General features: G+C 51.6%; 1 protein-coding gene across 6 annotated transcripts in view; it reads left to right on the top strand.

Moving 5' to 3' along the window:
- The window catches only part of CAMTA1 (calmodulin binding transcription activator 1), a 293,026-nt gene that overhangs the window by 12,577 nt on the left and 259,753 nt on the right, over positions 1–20,696 (top strand). For 5 of the 6 annotated variants that reach the window (XM_074924718.1, XM_074924719.1, XM_074924715.1 and 2 more), the window contains exon 3: positions 16,615–16,733. In XM_074924718.1, the coding sequence (XP_074780819.1) occupies positions 16,615–16,733 (119 nt within the window). Of the gene's footprint in view, positions 1–5,377; positions 5,511–16,614; positions 16,734–20,696 lie in introns of those variants that run through there. The other variant, XM_074924720.1, reaches the window with a different exon arrangement.

Genomic DNA, 20,696 nt, shown 5'->3' with positions numbered 1-20,696 from the left:
TTAATGTAAGTTGACTACCAGAGTAAATCACAGCCTAATTATTCTTTTTTCCTGGCTAAAATTAGAATTTGATATAATGGTCAATAGACATTTTCTTTAATTTTTGAGACATAATTTCTAATAGCTAATCCAAACGAATTGGAGAAAGTTGCTGCAGAATTGAAAAAATAAATTATCTGAATTTTATGGTGACTTACTGGTAAATCCCCTTAGTTGGAAGCTTTAATTTACCTCATATTTCAGTTTTTTCTCCTCTAACTGGCTTATGGGTGTATATTAGAGCAAAATAACTGTTATTTTCTTAGTGCCACCAGGGTGCTTGGAGCGTGAACCAAAGCGAAGACAGACCCTGCCCTGTTCTCGTAGGGGAATAAAGGACTAAGGGCCGCAGAGGAGGGGAGGTCGGGGCTGTGGCAGAGGCCGTGTGCTGCCGTGCTCGGCGTGGCAGGCGTTGTCCCTGGCACTGCTGCCTGCAGCACCGTGCTGGAGCTTGGCGCCCGTGTCGGGCAGTGCTGAGGCAGTTTGACACCGTACGGGGATAAGGGGGGGCTCCAGCATTGCAACCCCCCTCCGCAGGCACTTGTTTCCCTTGGAGTCAGTGCCAGGGTAGAGAAACAAAGTGTTTTGCTGCTTGTTTGTGGTTAAACGGGTAAATACTGTGCTTGGTGTTGAGGCTACCGGCTTAAATACCTACAAAAACTGCATGGGGTTTTGCACAGCAAAAACCTCTTTCCTCCAGGCTCTGCTAAAATGGCTCTGGAGTTAGGCTTTGGTTTAGTCTGGTGTAAGTTCCCTGTAGCCAACAGAGTTTTACTAGAGATTATTTGAATGTAGTGTGTTTGTATTTGAGGGAAATAAATGGGCTCCAGAAGGAACGGGGAGAAGAATGTATCCAAAGCCCAGAACATGGAAGACGACCACGTTTGGCCTCCTGCTAGGGTAGTGTGCAGTAAGGTGGTACCTTTAGTTCCCGGTAATGTATGCCCTTCAACCTCCACACCTCATTCTGGGCAAGTTATTTGGATGGCAGAGCCCTGAACAGAGCGTACTTCTCTGGAGAGCCTTTCTGATGAAGTGCACGGTTTGGGATATTTACCTGGTTTAGATGAACATGGGAATTTGAAATTACACTTCACAAATGCAGTGAAGTATTGTGAAGTAACAGTGGGTTTATACATCCACATGGACTTGGTTAAGTCTTGGGTTTATTCCTAGAAGAAACAGCTTTTGATTCCGTAAGCGGAGAGAGGAAAGGGCAAAACCATTTCATTTCTGTCACTGTGAGGGTTTTTTAAGCATCTCTATTCACGCTTTTAAGAGTATTTTTGTAAAAACGCTTGGCATTCCTTGCTTCTAAATCATGGAGTAACTTTGTGCAAACAATTCAAAAGAAATGGGGTTCCAACATTGTCATTATAGCTATTAAAACTGTCTGAATTGTTTTGCTTTCTGATGCTTGCCATAGCAACGGTGGATGTATAATTTGCTGCATATCCATAACAGGATATTTGAATGTATTCTTTACAGTTTTATTTCTGCATATAACTAAGAATGCCAAATCATCACATTAACCCAATTAACCAAGCCAGACCCACATCTGCCATGGAATGACAATGAGGAGTTTTTTTAAAGAACTTTGTATTTCGCCTCCCTCTTAAAAAAACCCAAACACCATACATCAGTGTAGCAGCAGCTTTTATCAGAATACTGTTAAAAATTATTCATGATTCAGGCTGCAGAAACTCCTGGCACATCTACTTTCTTGCCGCTTATCAGCCGGAGGTAGCTCTGTGTTTGTGCCCCCTAGAAAGGTAAGACCGAGACAGTCTATCCTGTACCACGCGCGGGATCTTTTGCGGTTCGGTACCTCTGTGCCTTAATAGTGATTAGACCTTTGATTTTTAAACAGTGGGGAGCTGGGAAACTTGAAAGGTACCAGCAGCACTTGAGTTCAAATGGCTTCCTTCTTAGCATTTTATTGCACAAGGAATTAAATGAAAATACTTGGGACATTGCTGGCATGTTCGATGAAAAATCCATGTTCAAATGGCATCCGTAATATTACATAGATCACATTGCTGTAATAACCTATGTGCTACTGTTAAAATTATGTAGGATTTCAGGTATATGAGATTCAGTTTATTAGTGTTCTTTTTTTCCTGGTAGAAAAGCTTATATCGAGGAACAGAATGAGTTAATTAGCCGTATGTAGCAGAAGTCACACACTACTTCAAAAACCCCTTAAAAATGCCTTATTCATCCTCATCCACACAAATTCTCGTCGCCTTTATGGACCAGGAAGGGTCTAGAAAGCCAGACAGTGCTCCCGAAGACACCTCAGAGAGCAGGCTGCGTGCTCCCGGAGAGCTGAGGTAGGTTGTGTCCGTTCTGGATGTGGAGCTGTTCCCAACCGGCTCTGCGGAAGTTCCTCCGTCCTGGGCCGGTGACGGCTGAGAGAAGGCAGCTGGTGTCCTCAACAACCTTGTCAATCAGACCACACGGACCTCGTTACTCTAACGAGCCAGAGAAGCACAGAAGGAACTACGGAGCTTTGGAGAGGAGAAAGAGATGGACACTCTTGTGCACGCATGTAGCTGATTTTGCCTTTTAATTATGTTTCTGGGTGATCTCAAGGTCTGACCCCATGTGGAGTACCTTATGGTTGGTTGTTCTCGAGTGTGTAAGTGAATCATGCGGCGAGGGCTGTATCCGAAATAAATGTTTGTGCTCGTCTACCTGGAAAGAACGGGAAGACTCTTTGTGGCAACAGTTGTCGTCTACGTCCCAGGGAGCAGCGTGGGTTCCTGCCTGCGTTCAGCCACGAGCGCCGGCGTCAGCAAAATCGAACCCAAACGGCAGAATTACGTGTGGTAGCAGAGCGAGAATCTTCGTAACTCGGAGGAGATGCGTTCGCTCCACCATTTCTCTCTCCTTTTCATTACGGAGTCTTGCCCGACTGTCCAAGTGGGAGCTCGAGCCCCTTCAGGACGCTGCCTGACATTAATCTCGGGTGGGAGACCAAGAGGCCAGGAGACGAGCTGGCTCGGCGGAGGGAGGCAGCGGGCAGGGCTGCCTTGCTGCGGGCTGTGCTGGTGCACTAACCCTGCTGCCCGCTTCTCGCCAGGAAGAGACAGCGGGGCAGGTCTGTTCGTAGGGGCGTATGGGCGCCTGCGGCTCCACGCAGAGCACTGGGGATGATTCAGCATGGGCTGGCCTGCCACAGCTTGGCAAGGTGTTCCTAAACATCTGGAACCTGCTCCAGGAATTGCACTTCTGTCCCTAAGTGCGGAGGGATGCCCGGCTCCATCCAGGATTCTGGTTTTGCCATGACGCGGACTGTGGGGAACACCGACTGTGTGGCAGCCTTGTGTCTCTGCTGAGCATACGGATCATCTTGGAAGAATATCCAAGGAGAGACGTAAATTCCCTAGAACTCATCAAGAAAATGCTAGCCCCTTGCCAGTGTGGCAACTAGAAGAGTTTCCAGCATATCCCGAACAGCTGAAGGAAACAATTATCTTAGCTGATCCTATAGCTGCATTAATATTTGTGTGCATTTATAGGACAGAGTATACTAGATTAGCTTTATGACTGTCGGGAGCCAGCCTGTCATTCTAGAGCCGCTTCATCAATGTGCCTTTCACGCTCCATGAGATTAGCAGCCGCTGAAAATAGGAAAAAGGAATTTTCCTTTCTTCTGTCTTAGAAGAGATCCATTGCACCATACTCCTCTTAGCAAAAGAGTGCCTTAGCAAAACCAGAGAGCCAACAGGTCTTTTTAAAGAAGCTCCACTCTCGTGCAGATGGAAGGGAAGATATCCTTTCTGTGTGTTTAGTCACACACATCAAAGGAAACAACCGTTTCGGCCCTCATTTGCATTGTGCGGGCATTAGATGTGGTCCAGTTACACGCGGCTCTGCTTGAGGAGGCAGAAGTGCCAGTACTCCCCAAGCTTTGACGGAGACGGGAAGAGAACTCGGCCAGGCAAAGAATGTATCGCTCTTCTGAGGCGCTTTCCGTTTTTAAAAGGACAGAGCAATTTACTTGGTTTTGTGGGAGACCCTTTACAGCAAGAGCCCCGTGACGGCCCGGTTCCGAGGCAGCGGGTGGGCTGCGCGCGGGTCGCTGCCGGGATCTCTGCACCTGCCTGCCGTCGCCCTTTCCCCCACGGAACGCGCGAGCGCTCCTCACACGCTCCTTCCCGTGGGACTCCCTCAAACTTTTTCCATCCCGTTGGCGGCGGCGGCGGCTCGGTTCTCTCGGCGGATCACAGCCTCGCCTCCCCGGCTGCGCACCGTGCCCAGGGTGGCTGCTTCTCCCCGAGCATCGTGCCGTCGCCCGCAGGTGCTCCGGTGGTGCAGAACTTTGGACTTTTCGGCAGTACTGAAAAATTGGGAGGAATAACCTCGGCGGCCGCGGTGCTGCTGTTTCGGTCAGTTGAAGAGCGTGGGCGCTTTGTGACCCCGAGGAGGGGGCAGAGCGCGGGCCGTGTGCGCTCCCTCCCCGCGGGGACGCGGTCAGACCCGCGTGTCCCGGTGCCCGCTTTTAAAACCGGCTCGTGCCCGTCCCCGCGCTCGAGGTTTTGTCTGTTCGCTTCACACAAGGCGCCGCCTCGGAGTTTCGGGGCAGGGACGGCGTCTCGCACAGCCCTTGACCGAGCGCCGGCGCCGGCCGTGCTGGGTGCTACCGCGGTCCCGGGGGAGCGGCGGGGCTTTATTTTACAGCGCAGGCCGAGGGCCAGCGCGCTCGCCCCGGCTACCGGGCGGGCGAGGCCGGGGAGGGCCGGGCCGGGCCGCGGGGCTGCCCCCGCCGGGCGGGGAGGGGCGGGGCGAGCGCGGGGATTGGCGGAAGCGGCGCCCGCCGCGCCAATCGGCGGCTTTGTTTAGGGTTACAGGGCGCGGAGGGGGCGTGCGCCCGCCGGGGCCGCCCGCAGCCAATGGACAGGGCTGGGGGCGGTGGCGCCGGCGGCCGCCCGGCTCGCCCGCCCCATTGGCCACGCGCGCGGTCACTCCGGCGGGAGGGGGCCGCTCGTTGGCTGCCGGCGCCGGCGGCGCCGTGCGTCAATCGGCGCGTCCCGCTTCCCCCGCGGCGCTGTTGGCTCCGGCGGCCGTCAGTCTCTCGGCGCGGCTTCCTGAGTGGTGGCCGCGGCCGTCAGTAAGGCGCCCCGTCCCGCCCCCCTCCTCGTCTTCCCGGCGCCGCCGCTGACTGGCTGCGGCGCGTGCCACTGAAGCGCTGCCGCGCTCCGATTGGTTGCCCGCGCTGCCCATCGCGCCCATCCCCTCTGGGCGCCCGCCCTCCGCCCGCCGCCATTGGCCGCCGCGGGTGTCAGTGCGGCGGCTCCCCCAATGGGCGGCGCGGGGTGTGCGCCGTGCGCGCGGGGTGGCCGGCCCGGCGGCGGCGGCGGCGGCGGCAGCGGGAGGAGGCGGCGCGCGCCTGGGTCCCGGTCGCGAGGAGGCGGAGGAGGATGTGGCGCGCGGAGGGGAAATGGCTGCCGAAAACAAGCCGGAAGGTGAGAGCGCGGCCGGGCCGCCTCCCGCTCCGCTCCGCGCCGCCGGGCCGGGCCTGCCCACCGCCGCCGCGGGGCTTGTCGGCGCGCCGGGCCTTCCGCGCCGCCCCCCCACACCCCTGACCCCCCCCGCGGGGCGGCGGCGGCGGCGGAGGCCGGGCCGCGCGGCGCGAAGTTTTTGGCGGCGGCGGGCGCCCCCGCGGGGCCGGGCCGAGGTGGGGGGGGGGGGGTCGGCGGGCAGGGCCATGTGCGGCGGGCAGGCCGCGTGGCGCCGGGGCCGCGGCGGCCCGGACCGGGGGACGGGCACGGGCACGCCTCCCGCCGCCCGCCGGCACGTGCCCGCCCGCCGCCAACATGGAGGCTGCGGCGGTACGGCCGGCGCAGGGCGCGGCGCGGGGCTCCGGGCCCGCCGCTCGTTGCTGAGGGCCTGGGCCCGCCGCCGCCGCCGCCCGGGGAGGAGGAGGAGGAGGAAGAAGAAGAAGAAGAGGGGGGGGTGTCACGCCGGGCCGCGCCGCCCCCCCCCATTCCTCCTTCCTTCCACCGGCGGCGGCGCACGTGCCTCGCGGGCGCGCGCCGGTCACGAGCAGGGCGGCCTCGTCCGCGGCCCCGCCGCACCGGGGCCTCCGCGCCGGCGGGCAGCGGGCGGGCCGGGGGTGGGCGCTGCCGGGGCGGAGCGGAGCGGCGGGGCCCGGAGGTGAGCGACGGGGGAGGGACCGGCCGCCCCCGCCGGCGGTGCGGCGGCCGTGGGGGGCGGCGGAGGAAGAACCGGGGCGCCCAACTCCGGCCCAAAGTTACCGGCGCGGCGGGGAGCCGGGGCGCGGCGTGTCCGCAAGGGGGTAGCGCTGCTCCGCCCGTGCGCGGCCCCGCGGCACCCCCCCCCGCGGCGGGGCCGTCCGGGGGGAGCACGGCACCGGCCCCGGGAAGGGGAAGCGGCGGGGGGCAGCTGTCCCGGGGCCTCGCTCGCGTCGTATTTTTATTGTATTTTATATTTTTTTAGTGTTATTTAACCAAAGTTTGTCCAAGTAGGCTGGCGGGAAGCGCTCGCGGCGACTCCTGACCCCGCCGTCGTCGTGCTGCGCCGGCTCCGGACGCCCGGCGGCCCTCCCGGACGGGGGCTCCGCGCCGGGACCCTCCTCTCGCCCCAAGTTTTCTTTTTCTCTCGAGGCCGGCGGGGGGCCGGGGCGCGGGACCGGGTCCCAGGGCCTCCATCTTACGGGGCGGGAGGTGGGGGGTTGATAGCCCGCAACTGACGGGTTGCATAACTAAAATGGGGTGCATTTACTAATATCTCTTTAATTTCTCTGCCTGTGGTTGGGCTCCTCAAATAACTGTATTAAATCTGGCCAAGAGGAATTTTTTCCCTGTCGGCTATAGCAAACGTACTTCCTCGGTTTTAACCCATTTCCAGGCCTTACTGGGAAACCCCTTCTTCAGATAAAAGGGTTGTTTTCCCACCTCCTCTGGAATTTTGCTCAAAGTGCTTTGGGAATATCTTTTTTTGGGGGGTTGTTTCTTGTAATTTAGGAGTTGTAGAGCCTCTCTAGGCACCTCCACCTTTGGTTTGCTTTTTGCCGGCGCCTTGTCCAGCATGACGAAGGCAGAGCGCTTCACGAAAATGTAAATTTTAAGAAGTAGCAGTGATTAGGAGTGTTGTCAGCTTCATCTTTTATTAATCTCTTTGATGCTCCCAAATTCATTAGTTCCATCTTTCCTGTGGTCTGGAAAATGCCGGGCCTCATTCTTTTCTCATTTCTCTTTACATGAAGTAAATGATTAACTCCACTGAAGTAGTAAAACGCCAGTGAGAATTTACATCTCTCTGGATTTCATAGGTCAAACTGTGATGTTTCAGTTCTTCAGTGGGTGAAAGTGTTGTCACCAGAGTACGCTCAGGCTTGACTCTTTCCAGGCTCCCCGTGTCACCGTACGGTGACGTTTCTCTGCGTAAAGCGCAGGTTTCAGTACGCGCGTTCCCACGAGGCCTCTGCAGAGCCGTGCAGATCAGTGCTCCTTGACTTGGAAGGTAATTTGGCCTTTGCGCTTGTTATTTAATGCAACTTCTATCGTGTCCCGAGCTGGCGGCTGGCCGGTGTGGGCCGTTGAGGTGTGGTCGGTCTCGCCGAGGCGATGCCTCTGCAGCAGCGTTTGCTCTCGCCTTGCGGCGCTGCGTGCCAGCTGCTGCAGGAAGGGCTCGTGTGCCCTGCGCCCGCCCGCGCCCCTGCCGTGCTGTCACGCGCGTTTCCCTCGGCTGGTTGGGAGCTGGTTCCCCGCTCTGTGCCGGGGACGGCCCGGGCAGCGCCGCGGAGGTGGGAGCGGGGAGGGCTCGGCGCCGGCGCCTGTGCTCTTCTCGTAGTAAGCGCTCAGAGCAGCTCCCCGCGCTGACCTACTTCTTGGTATATTTTCAAGGAGGCAGGATAGAAACCATTCATTCCTTAAACTTAAACTCCACCTGTCAGAAATTCAAATGGGAATCGTTTTAAGGCGTGATTCGAGACAAGTGTTTTGCCAGCAGTACAGATGCTGGAGGAGAGAACCCAAGTCGCTTTGGGTTTTTGTTACTTTAATATTTAAAAACCGAATGTAAATGGCAGCCAGCAGGTCAGCTGTGCGGAGACGCGCCGCTTTCACTGGGGAGCGATCCGCTCCCTCCGCCCAGAGTGGCCCAGGAGGAGCGAGCCTGGGGAGCAGCTCCCAGACCCGCCTGGGCCGGGAGCTTCCCGCGGTCGGGTTGTGCCCAGGTGGCCGCAGAAAAGCCGTGGCGGTAGGTGAGGGTTTGGAATGAGGCCGGCATCTCCGTTCCCCAGCTGCGGGAGAGATTTCCGTGTCTTGGAAAACCTGGGTGAGTTCCCTCTTTGCTGGTTTCCTTAGGCAGGATGAAGCTCGGCTCGGTGACCGAGCAGCTCCTGCCATCCGAGCGGCAGCGGCTCGTGGCTTTTGCGGCTTGTGCTGCGCTGGCACGGGAGAAGTGGCCCTCGGAGCTGCCATCTTGGCAGCCGTAATGGGCGCTCAACTTGGCTGGGGTGGGAGCTCTTTAAAAAGAGAAAGTTTTTTTAGAAGTTCGAAATGGAAAGAACGCGCAGAGAGAGCCTTTCTCACGGGCAGGGATCCGAGACCGTGCAGGGCCGTGCCCGTGGGCTGAGGTGGCGCAGCGGGGGCCGGGCGCGGCGCTCGTCCCGCCCGCGGCGGGTGGTGGGTTCTAGTCTGTTATCTCAGGCTGGGTCGATGGGTGGGAAGGGCGGGAGGTGGAGTTTCTCCCCGTAACTCCTGCGTGGCGGCCGGGATTTTGGCAGCTGTTAGAGCTGTAGGAAGTTAGAGCTTCAGATGTTACGGAATGCCGAGAGTCTGGGCAAGGTACCTTTTGAAAACAAAACAGTCTGGGTTTGGTTGTTAAACAGCAAATATTTACTTCCCTCTGCGGAAGTGTTGCATAACGTTTTATTACTTAAACAAACCTGAGCTTATTGTGAGCGTGACGGATTGGATTTTGTGCCGCGCTCTCTGTACTGCTGTCCTTCTTGGCAAAATTGGACTGTCACGGTGAAGAGGTTTGACACTCGGCTCAGTCCGCTCGTTGCCCCAGAATTTTTGCTGAATTTCAGCAGTTGGGATTTTACCAAAATTTTTGTTGTCATAGATGGAAGCAAGTTGCCTTCTAGTGAAGCTTCTAGACCCGCTCGGTGGGCTGTAAGCCAGCAGGCTGGTTTCCGAGAGTGGACTCAATTCGGTTTTTCCAAACAGCAGGAACTACATGTGTGAGGTCAACTTTCTGGAGTACTTTTGGTATTAGAACGGTTTTTCTCACAAGATTCCTCATGTAAGGCATGGGGCTTGTTTGAAGCTCTAGTGTTTTTTTTTCAATCCAATTCCACATCTCTTCTTGTTAATGATTTTCACAACAAACACTTTGGCTCAAAGGCTTTTTGGTTTATTTCTGTGGGTTTTTAAAGCTACTTCTGTAGGAAGGTTTCCTACAGATGTTATAACTCACGTTTCATTTCCTGTATCGGCAAACAGTGAAAGGATTATGTACGAGTAAGGTTAAAACAAATGTTTTTAGAATTCAGTCTTTCAAGGCTTGGTGCTCCCTTTATGTCACTAATATTTTTAAATGGTTCCAAGACCCGCTCACAAAGGTCTGTGCTACGGGAGGAAGGGGAAGTAGCTGTCCTACCGCTCTGTCCAGGCAGCCTTCAGAAAGAGGGAGCTGGAATGTGACTTTCCTTTTTTAGTGTCCCTTCTGTCTCTGCTTCAATAAACCAAATATATCTGCAGGGATAAAAAAACCCCAAACAAACCCAAACCTTTCCATGGAGTGAAACGAGGCTGGTAGACTGCGTTGTGGAGCAGTGATGCTTAATTAAAATGCAGTGCTTCCAGCAGCTTCGTGCATCTTCAGGGTTTCCTGGCTTCCTCTTTTCACCCCTTGTTGAGTTTTTTCTTTTGAGTTTTTTCCCCTCACTTCGCGTCCTGTTTTCCCCTTCGCGGCTTCCTGCGCCCCTTCAGCCCTCTGTTGTGTTCACCCCCTTTTAAGACCCCGTGGGTTGTGTGCCTGCGGGTGCTGGCGTCTGTCTTAACCCTGTTTTCTTGGGGGTGCAGTGCACCTCCTCTTCCTGGGGCGATGCTGGAGGTACGGCTTGGTGCTGAGGAGCCGTCACGGCACCCGGTGACAAGAGCAAACTCCGGTTATCTCTGGGAACGGAGAGCTCCGTGTCCTTCTCCTGCTCTTGTCAATCTGTGGTTCAAGGGGTTTTGGTTTTTTTCCTGCCAGCTATCCAGGTAGGTTGCCAAACTCAAAAACTGTTCATAGTGTAAAAAAAAAAAAAAAAAAAAGTTTTTTTTAAAAAGAAAGGTAAAAATATCCATGTCTGGAAGTGCCAGTGTATACTGGCCTTAGCCAATACTTTGGGACTTCTGGAGTATTTGTTGTAGCGTTAAGAATATTTGTAATATTGAAAACTGTATAAATGGGTGGTTTATTTTTGCTAGGCTTGGCTAATATCCATCTCCCCTTAGTTTCATTGCTGTTGAATTTGATGGTGTAATTTTAGTGAAAACCAAGGGGTGAAGGAATTGCCGACGGGTCTAAAACAAATGAATTGGCGGCGGCAGTGAGCGGTGTCTGATCGTTCTGTTGCACTTAAAAGCACCACGGCGACAGTTGTGCATGAACACACTCGGGAGCTGCAGCAGGAAGTTGCAGGAAGATTGCAAAAATGCCTAAAGACTGCTTTTAATATAGTTACTCTAATGCACCTTTGAATGTGAGCGAATTCTCCTTTCTTGTACGGCTGTCGGGGCGCCTCAGCCCCCCTGCTAAGGTGGGAGAGGGAACGGGGAGCCTGTGACACAGCCAGGTCTGCTGGTCGGGGGAAGCAGACTCCCAAGCGCTGAGCACAGTGATAAATGTACAGCATAAGAAATAAATAGCTAATTGTGTAAACCAGACCTCCTCAACCAGCGCGTAGGCTTTCATGAAGAAGAATTGTGCTATCAACTCTTCCCCAAAACGCACCATTTGCAGTTTTACATAACGGTGTTGTTTAAATTGAATTCAGTTATAAAACGTCAAGAAACTTTCTGCTGTGTGAAAAGGATGAAGTAACTTACAAGTAGCACATTATTGGTGGGGAGGACCGGGACGATAATGTGCAGCAGCAGAGTTTTATCTATATTTGTATTTCTTAGTTTTAGAATGGTTTTGTAGAGCTTGTCATAGCAACAAAGTATTTATCACAAATATTCCAAGAAACTAGGCTAGATTCAACAACTTACTAGAGGAAAATTATTTTGTTGATCATCCTTGATGCTACTACCGTTCCCGTGATTTCCCCATTCTTTTTGGTTTTCCCTGTTCCGCCCGTTCTCCCCGCAGGCAGCAGTCACAGCTGCCCACGTGCTGGTTTTCGTGCCGTCCTCTCTTGCTCCTATTTCGCATTTTTTGCCTTTGCCTGAACCCTTCATCCTTTCCTCACGGCCTCCCCTCAGTCCCGGGTTGCTTCTGGGGCCGCCCGTGTCCGTGGCGGCGGAGGGTCGGAGCATCTGCGCCGGGCGCTGGCATCCAGCAGAGCCCCGCTGGGCAGGAGCGCCGCAGAGCTGGGCCTGGTTATCTTATCTTAGCCACCCTCTATTGATATTTAGAAATCTGCTTTTGTTGCCAAGAGATTTACAACTGTAATCGTCCAAATATTTCTAGAAAACAGACCAAAAGCTGTTGGTTTTGCTTATGTGTTGCTACTTGTTTACTGATTGAAAGTGCCAGGAACGAAGTTTAACTATGAGAAATAGCGTGCCAGTCCCTCAGATGTTTGGATCGGGGATAATTCTTTGCGTTTAATTCTGCCAGATTGAATTCATGGGCTTTGTCTGGGTCCAGAGGTCAGTGAGTGAAGGAATGTAGGACTTCAGGGGGGCTTCATATGCCCACCCACAGCCCAGGACCTGGCAGAGCCAAATCAATACATGGAAATAGGAATACGTAAAAAAAAAAAGAAAAATAGTTTCTTTTGACTAAATCTGGATACCTTGACTTTCATCTTTGTCTGTGTCTTTGTATATTATCTTTAGAGAGGTGAGTTACTGGAAGAGCAGCTCTTTGCGCAGGGGCAGGGTTTCAGGGAAGCCGGGAGGTTCAGAACCGCAGCTCCCGGGGAGGGGCGGCGGCGCTGGCGCCCTCGCTTTGGGCGCTGCCCTCCCTCCGCTCCCCTCGGCTCTCAGCCCAGGCCCGCGGCTGGTGTTGCCTGGCCAGGAGGGCTGCTCTGGGGTTCGGCTGCATGGCGCCCGAGGGGACGGCGTTGGGTGGCCCGTGCGTACGGTGTCCCTGCGAGTGCCGCTCCGCACGGTCTTCGCTGGGTCCCAGGGCCGAAGCAGCAGCGCGGTGAGCGGTGTCGCGGGGAACTTGGCGCCCTCCCGTTCCCTGTAAGTAGCTGATAATTACACTCGGATTTTAGCTGTTTGTCTTGTATGAAAGTGCCTGTTGGTAACATGTATACACCTTCCGCCTCTCTTGCGAGGTGGCTAAGAAGATGGCCAACCCTAAGTTATTACTTCATAATAATGGGTTTATGAAACTTGCGTTTGTGATTTTATAGGCTTATTCTTTCTATTTATTTCCAGTATAGAACTGCCTGCAAATCAGGAGTTGATCAACACCCATTCAGCCATTTCTGTATTCTCCAATTATACATCTTATTGATAAAGTGTGGTAGTTAAACGGTCTGCAGATCTAAGTTCACCTCCTGGATCGCGGAAGATTTAAGAACCAGTTACAGGAAAAAAAAAAAAAAAAAAAAAGGAGGGGGAAGGGGGGATTGTTTGGAGAGCAGGGGTAGAGCACAGACTCGCTGTGTGATTTGCTGTTGTGCGCTTTAAAGTTTTATGGCCCATGTTGCATCCCTTGGGAGGATAAAGTGCAAGGAGCATGAAGAAACCCATAAAATTACGAAGGGTTTATGTGGTATAATTAATATGGAACTTTCCATAAACTTTATAATAGTTGTACTTTCTTAATTTTACACGAGTTTCTGGTTTGCTAATAAGTAATCTTGAAGATGGCTAATGGAACTTAAATTTTGGATTTTCAGACTGAATTATAACGAGATACCTTGTAGGCTGCTGTATTTTAGTATCTAGCTTCCTTATTGTAGTTTTTCAGAATTGGCTGTGCATGCCTTGGGAAGCGTTTTTGAGCTGTGGCCAGCTTTGCACTAAAAAAAACCCCATGTCGATACAGCTTTACTGGCAAATCCTCCTTGTGCAAGTGCAGCTTTGCTTGCAGAAGCACTTTTTATTGACACTGGATGGGTTTGCAGATCACAATGTCATAAGTCGCACCCATAGCAAAAATAATACAAGGAAGAAAGTTCAAGTACAAATCTGGCCTGCGTTTGCACAGTAAAATCAAATAAGCGTTGTGAAATTGCAGCTCCTTTTTTTAACTACAGAGGAAATTTTCGTTCTAAACAAATGTAACGTTCCCTCTGGTGCGTGCTGGTTGCTCTGAGTTGGGTGTAGATGCTGAGCAGCCTGGAGTCTCACTGCTCTGACTTTGTCGGAAGGCCCCGCGGTCGGGCGGTGGGTGTGTCAGGTTGACTAGTGATGACAGGCTCGATTCCAGCCGAAGGATGACCGCTTTTTTTGTTTTCTCCGCCTCCCTAAAGATCTCCGTGTCGCAGTTGGGAGGATGGCGATGCTACTTGTGAGGAGCCGGAGCAGCAAAGCGATAGTTGATCCGAGGCAAGGGAGCTCGTGGTAGCCGCTCTGTGGGTGGGGTGGCAGACCCTGCCTGGCGCCGGGGCAGCTGCCGAGGGAAACGCTTTGCGGAGGAAGCTGCCTCGCGGCGTGGAGGCCTGGGGGTGAGCGAGGCCTGCCGGCACCGTTAGTGCAGCTGAGAGCGAGCCTCCTCCCCTGTGCCTGGCACCCCCGTTTTCTCTGCACAGCCTTTGGGGGTACGTCATGACCCTTCCAGCGGGTGGAGGAGCGAGGGTCACAGCAGTCTGTGTGTGTCCTTTGGGGCAAGGCGCTTTCTCACTCTTCATCCTCTTAGCTGGTTGGCCAACATTGTCCTTCTCCAAGGTCAAACCTGTTTCAGAGGTCACCGAATTTAAGATTCACTTCCCATGATGTGATTATTGTCATCCCGACCATGCGGCGGGAGGATCCTTGAACAGAAAGCCCGTCAGATCGAGGCAGGTGGCAGGTGTTGTTTTCCATGTTGGGGATTTTCTGGAATGAAGAAATGTCGTTGCTAAATGTGGAAAAGGGAAGCACACGTGAGATGTAGTGACACTTGAGGATGATGAAAATGACCTTCCCTTGCTATAATAACAAAGGTGTGAGGTGCGAACAACAGGAGTTGGAAGGTTTAGAGTCAGCAAGTTCTGATAACTTCTACCAAAACATTTTCAAGGGATCTATTTTCCATAGGCACTTTCTGGATTAATAATACTGATAATTGATGACAGTGGAAGAAAGTTAATAAAACGAGCTGAATAATTAGAGGTCTGCCAGCCCTGCAAAATAATGGAATGAATGATAGAAGACTTGACTGATACGGAGGTAAGGGGAAGTAATACAATTAATGTCAATTAAAATGTGCCCATGGAAAATAAGCTGATGAGATGTAACTGGGGATGTAGTTTGGCTGATAAAAGCAATAATGTGTGCTGTAAAATACTTTGCCGCCTTAATGAATTGAATGTAGTGCAATGCAATATTTTGAATGAGAAATGAAAACGGTATAAAATTAATGTAGGGAATGTTAAGTAGGTACCAGGCGAATCGGGTGGCAGACCTGGAACTGCGGGGGGAATGGCTGGGGGCTGCTGTGGCGGCGGGCGCTGCCCCACGCCAGCGGCTCGCAGGGGGTAACCCCAGGCGCCGGGACGTGGTGGTTGTGAAGCTCTGAGCGGCCAGGGGTGGTGGGGGATGACAGAGGTGGTGGCCACGCGTGCAGAGCGTTGGCTGGGATCAGGATGTGGCTGAAAAGCCCCGTAGAGTAGCGGTCTGAGATGTTCGGTGTCAAGCTAGAAATCCTGGAATGGTATAGAAAAAAATAACCCAGAGAACCCTCTTCCCGATTTCTTTATCAGTTGAGCAGAGATCAATACTGCCCGACTGCGTGTTCGCCCAGGAAGAAGTATGGAAGTGGCAGCCCTGTTGATTTAGTCTAACGCAGTGTACAGTAAAGTTCCCAATAACTCAGGGAGCTCACAGGACTCGTAAATTATAGAGCGGCTCACGTTTATCATACACATCGCTGCTTATCTTGTAAACTCATCTGCTGTGCTTGCACGAGTAGTTGATTTAACAGCATGTATATTGTTGAACTTGACACATCCAAGAGTATAATCAAGCTTTAAAAATACTAGGGATGTCTCGCTGCTCGTTTGTGCTCTTCGCCCGCTTCCTACAGTGATTGCGGGACGGGTTCTCTCCGCTTTGCTGCGGGTCATGCGAGATTCCTGCACCGTGCGTAATTGCAGAGGAGTTTTATCGTGGGGCCGGCGTCTGTTTAATGACATAAAATGATTAGGTGTGTAAAAGGGAAAAAGTTAATATCCTTTTTCAGCACACTTCCAAATGGGAAAGGACTATAAATTAATTTTGTAGGGTAAAATGCCAGTGCAGGCGGGTACTTTGCGGGTAGCGCTGCCCAGCGTCTGTCAGGCGCAGCGGTGGCGGGGTGCAGGAGCACGGGTGGAGCTCCCGCGCTGTAGCTGGGATGTGGTTCCTGCTGTTCCGGTTCCCTCTTCCGCGGGGACCGGTTTGTCTGTAAACGTGCACCGTGCGCGGGTGCGCTGCTGCTTTGGGTGGTGGTAGCAGGGTGAGAGACACGCAGCCAGGCGAACGCTGCTGGGATTTCTGTGGGCTGCTGTTGGACTTGAGGGGTTTTGGGTCTCTTTATTTTTTTTTTAGGGAGAATTGATGCACTTTCTAAATTTTTAGCAACAAAAAGGAGTAATTTTTAATTCTTCAGTATTTCTGCTTTGAGACCCCGGAGTAGGTGAGGTAGGAAGATTTCGGTGCCTCTACCTCCCTGTCACATTGAGGAACTACATTCACTTTTTGAGCTGTCCGTTGAAAGAAAAGTAACCTGGTTTTAATCAGGTACAGCACATTTTAGTTTTAAATGAACTAATAGACCTTGAGTTGCATTTCTACTGCAGCTTGACAAAATTATAGCAGCTACTGGGGCTCTGTGCTTATTTACTTGCAAATCCTGTCGAGTGTGAACTTCATTTATGACTTTCCTGGCAGGTCATACTGCTGTGGTCACAGCTTCTCTAACGTTTTGTCGCTATTGCTTGTAAAATTTGTCACTGAGGGAAATAATAAGTTAGAATAGGCACAGGTAAGCACACACACAGGCTCCTTGTGCACAAATCCATCTAAGCTCTTCTCAAACTGCAACCACGATGAATTAAACTGTTTATATTTCTGAAATAAAGGTGCAATTTCAACAGAAAGCCGTGTTCTTCTTTGCAGTGACAAATTGCTTGTGCTTTGACAAGTGAACTGGTGGGTTTCCAAGTCTTCTTGTAGCCAGGGTCTCCTACTGGCAACCACCTATTCTCCTGTGTATACATCACGTGTCTCCTCTTCTTTCTAGATGATCATGGGAACAGCAATGGCAGTCATGTAAAAATCTTTTTACCGAAGAAGCTGCTTGAATGTCTACCAAAATGTTCAAGTTTACCGAAAGAGAGGCACCGCTGGAACACTAATGAGGTAGTTAAATCTCTTTATTTATTTTAAACTTACCAGCTTTACTTGATGCTTACAGATTATTTTTTGAGAGCCTGCCATGTAAGTTACAGAATTCCCTGGCTCTGGAACCTATTGTTTAAATAATAAAGTCCTGTTACGCGTTGAAAGCGAGCTCTAAACTAGACTTGAAGGCGAATTTGGCAGCTGACTACTCGTATAGTAGGAGTCTGTTGCTCGTGTGTGTGTGACTTGTGTCAGAGAGCCAAATCTTCTATCATCTTATTGACGTGTTTCAAAATTGTTTCAAATTAGATAGGTGTTTTGGTACTGTGTAAACATAATGTCATCTAATTATGTGTAAAGACTTCTGAACAGAACCCCAGCGCGTGTTCTTTCCTGCCAAACAGGGTCCCGAGAAATAACTAGCCTGCTCCTGTCTGAGAAATCCCGTTAAGAACGGGCGATGCACAGAACTGGGCGTTTTGTACTGGAATCCCGTTACTCTGAACGTGCTTGTTTACGTATCTCCTGTTAACACATCATGGTTGGGTTCACTGGAATGTGACAGGAGTGTTTAAAATTCAGGTGTCTGGGGGGCCAAGGAGAAGTTGAAGATCAGTCCAGATAGGTCTGTGACCCCTTGCCTTTATTCCTTCTGGGCAGGCGGGCTGGAAGTTACATGGCAATACTTGCAGTATAGTTTTAGTTCTTAGTAGCACTCTCCTACAGTACCTTTGCCACATTTGTGGGAATCATTTAATGATCAAAGCGATCAGCTTTGAGAAATTCCTGTAAAACTCCAGTAGTGTCTGCCTGTTGCAAGCTAACTGTTCTTGTCCCCCCAGTCAGTCGTTTGTAACATCTAAACATGTGAATGAAAACCACCCCCCGGGTTTAATGACTGCAAGTGTCAGGCTGGGCGCAGGATCAAATTTGGATCAGTTCACGTGTGTAGTTTTCACAGCTGGAGTCCTTCACCCCCCTCCTTCTTTTGTCTGAAAGTTAAAGTCAAGTCCATCTATTTTTAACATACTAAGCACCGTGACAGAAGTAATCGGGGTTTTTTGGGAGTTGCTGGTGGTGGCTCTTCTGTGGAGATGCTTTTTCTCGGGTCACTGGAACTGACATGTAAATTGTAGAGACGGTGGGTTGCAGTGTACTCTGATGCTGTTGATGTGACGGGGACGGGACACGTGCTGCTGGCAGTTCTGGTGGCTCTGAAAGGTGGTGCTTTGACAAAGGTGAGAAAGCAAGCTCTCTGCACAGGTTTGTGGCAGAATAATGCTCCTGGTTACTGGGAACGGCTTGTTGGGTTTTAGCCACTTTTCTCTAGTGTTTCTGTTGTCCCTAGTTCAGACCTTGTGTATGCATTTACACACGCAGGCTTTCAGCTTTTCTTCTCGAACAATGTCTGGCGTGTGGAGCCTCCCAGGGTACAGAATGTGGCAAATGAAGTTAATCGTATAGCTGGGAATCTTTATTATTCATAAGCATGAGGCAAATGGGAAAGCGTAGGCGCTTGTGAGGTGAATTAGGCTAGAAGTAAAATTCGGGCGCGCAGCCCTTCTGAAGGACGTGCCAGCGTTCTGGAGGGGGGGAAGGTGGATGGTTTAGGGTGGTGCTTGCCATCATATTGCTGGTGTAGGTTTGTCTCATACCTTAACTCGAGATGGATTGTTTGCTAATACCCGCAGATCACCAGCTGGTATGTTAAAAAACCTAAACCAACCCACTTCTGTCTTTGAATGTCAAGTTTGTCACACTCACTTGTATCTCCTCCAAAATCTGTCCCTGTGGCTGCCACGCAGCGGGGACGAGGAGCTGGGTCTGTCCGTGGGTTATTACTGGTGCCGTCTCTGCCAGCGTCTGTGGTGTGTCGGTTGCAGTTTCCCTGTTGCATTATTTAAAAGGAAGAGCTTTTCTTGTGGCCAGAGATTTTTGGCCTCATTAGCTCAGTGAAGGAAAAAAAAAAAAAGAAGAAAAAGAAAAAGGCAGAATCTTATGCCTAGATGAAGTCTTGGAAAATTTGTGTTAATTACGGGGGAGGAGGGAGCTTAGCTTACAGATTTTATTTCCCTCCCCACCCCCAACCTAGAAGTTTAATTCTGCTCGCTGTTATAAAACTTGAATTTTTCTTAGGGTATAATTGAATAATAATGTTGGATTACATTTCACAGTCATTCCGAAGGGAATATGTTTTTTCATCTGAATACACAGGTGTTCTGTCTATGCTGGTGAAAGCACGAGTTGTAAAATACAGAAGAAAAAGATGTATTTTATACAGTGGTACTTCCAGAATCTTTGTGTTCATTTCAAAGTCGCTGGTGCTGCTTGCGAGGGGTCTCACCCATAGGGAGGTTTATTGAAAGATGTAAAAGAAATAAAATGTTTAGAGTAACTTACAGATCTGCCTGTGCCTATGACATTGCTGTCCTCCCTCAGGCTTGTGTGTGTTTGGACAAACTCGTGGATGTCCGGTCTCGCCACAGACCTCTCCAGAGCGCGGGTGGGGCGGTGGTTGGTGTGGGGTGGGTGGATGGATGGATGGATGGATGGATGGATGGATGCTCCATCCCTCCGAACCCAGCTGCGACCTGGCTGCTTTCTGAAACCCTTAGGCATGCTTTTTCTGCTCCTTTGTGTGGAGATATTTCAAGGAAACTTAAACGTGGCCCTTGTGGGCATCTGTGGGTCCTTGAAATAAAGTGCAAGCGTACGTTCCGCCCCTGGGGCTGTTGGCAGCCTGAAGGGCACGTGTGGCACGGGCCGGGGCCGTCGCCGGGGCCCTTGCAGCTGCAGCGGGGACGCTGCCGAGGCTGAACGCGGAGGTCAGGGAGCAGCTGGGGTTTGTTCTTTCCTCTACCAGGGCATCACCATGGGAACGCTGCAAATAACTTTTTCTGAGCGCTTTCATCTGCAGATTGAGGATAATGGTCATACGTTGCTCTGGATTGGGTAATTGGGATGGAGAAACAATATCCTTTGAGAGCTGAATAGGTTGTGGTTGACTTTACACTTAGTAAAATAGTGCTGTGAGCAGCAAGAGAAATGGAGCATTTAAAGATGCTTAGAACACGTTATTGAGATGTTTTCTTTCCATCAGATTATGCAGTTTTAACTGAAATGTTTGATGGAAATATATTTCCATATCAAGATGTCATCTCGTCTTAAATCAAGTTTATAGTGGTTTTATATTTCCTAGTGAAGGAAGTGTTCCTTCTAATTCAATCTTTTTTTTTCCAGAGATACAAAATCATAAGTTTAGCCAAGCAATTTAATTACAGATTTACATTTTTGAGATGTCTGTGAAAGTGCGTGTGAGCTTATTTCTCTTGCTCTGGGGGAGGATAGAAAAGGGATTTTCATATGATTTCTCACGTTAGGACAAATCAGTTAATTGCCAGAAAATTCTGCAACGCTCTGTGCATGTGAGGGAGTTCCTTGCTCTCGGGTTTTGGTAGTCGTTCATCTGAACTGTGATAGTGTTCGCAGTCCAGGTCTGGCTCTGGTTTTAGGGAGCGGGTGGAGCGAAGAGCTCCCATGGGTCGGTGCCTGGCGTGCTGGCGGTGCGCCCGGACGCGGGTTTGGGCAGCGCCGGGTCTCCCGGAGCGCCGCGGTGCAGAGCGGGCAGGGAAGGCGCGAAGGTCGCTGGCTCCTCACCCGCTGATCGCTCTGGGCGGCGAGAGACGCTGTGCGGGAAACGTCTCCGGGTTCCTCCAGCCGAGCGAGCGGGGTATCGGGGAGCCGGGAGCTTCCCAGGGTGCTGCGCCCGGCATGCAGGTGGGTGCAGGGGCTCCAGGGTGCCCGAGTAACCTTGTCTCCGCACGGCGCTTGCCAAAAGCGGGATTGCAGCTTGGAGCAGAGAGGCCTTACTTTAATGGACTTGGCAGCCGCAGTCATTAATCATCCTTGTAAACTTAATGACACAGTACGAGAAAGAAGAAAAAGTTAAACATCGGAAATGTAAAACGCTACCTAGGGCTT

This window comes from Athene noctua, chromosome 22, assembly GCF_965140245.1.
Source record: "Athene noctua chromosome 22, bAthNoc1.hap1.1, whole genome shotgun sequence".
In the NCBI taxonomy this organism is placed as follows: Eukaryota; Metazoa; Chordata; class Aves; order Strigiformes; family Strigidae; genus Athene; species Athene noctua.
Note: the sequence above shows the minus strand (reverse complement) of the source record. Positions and strands in the feature narration are given on the sequence as shown.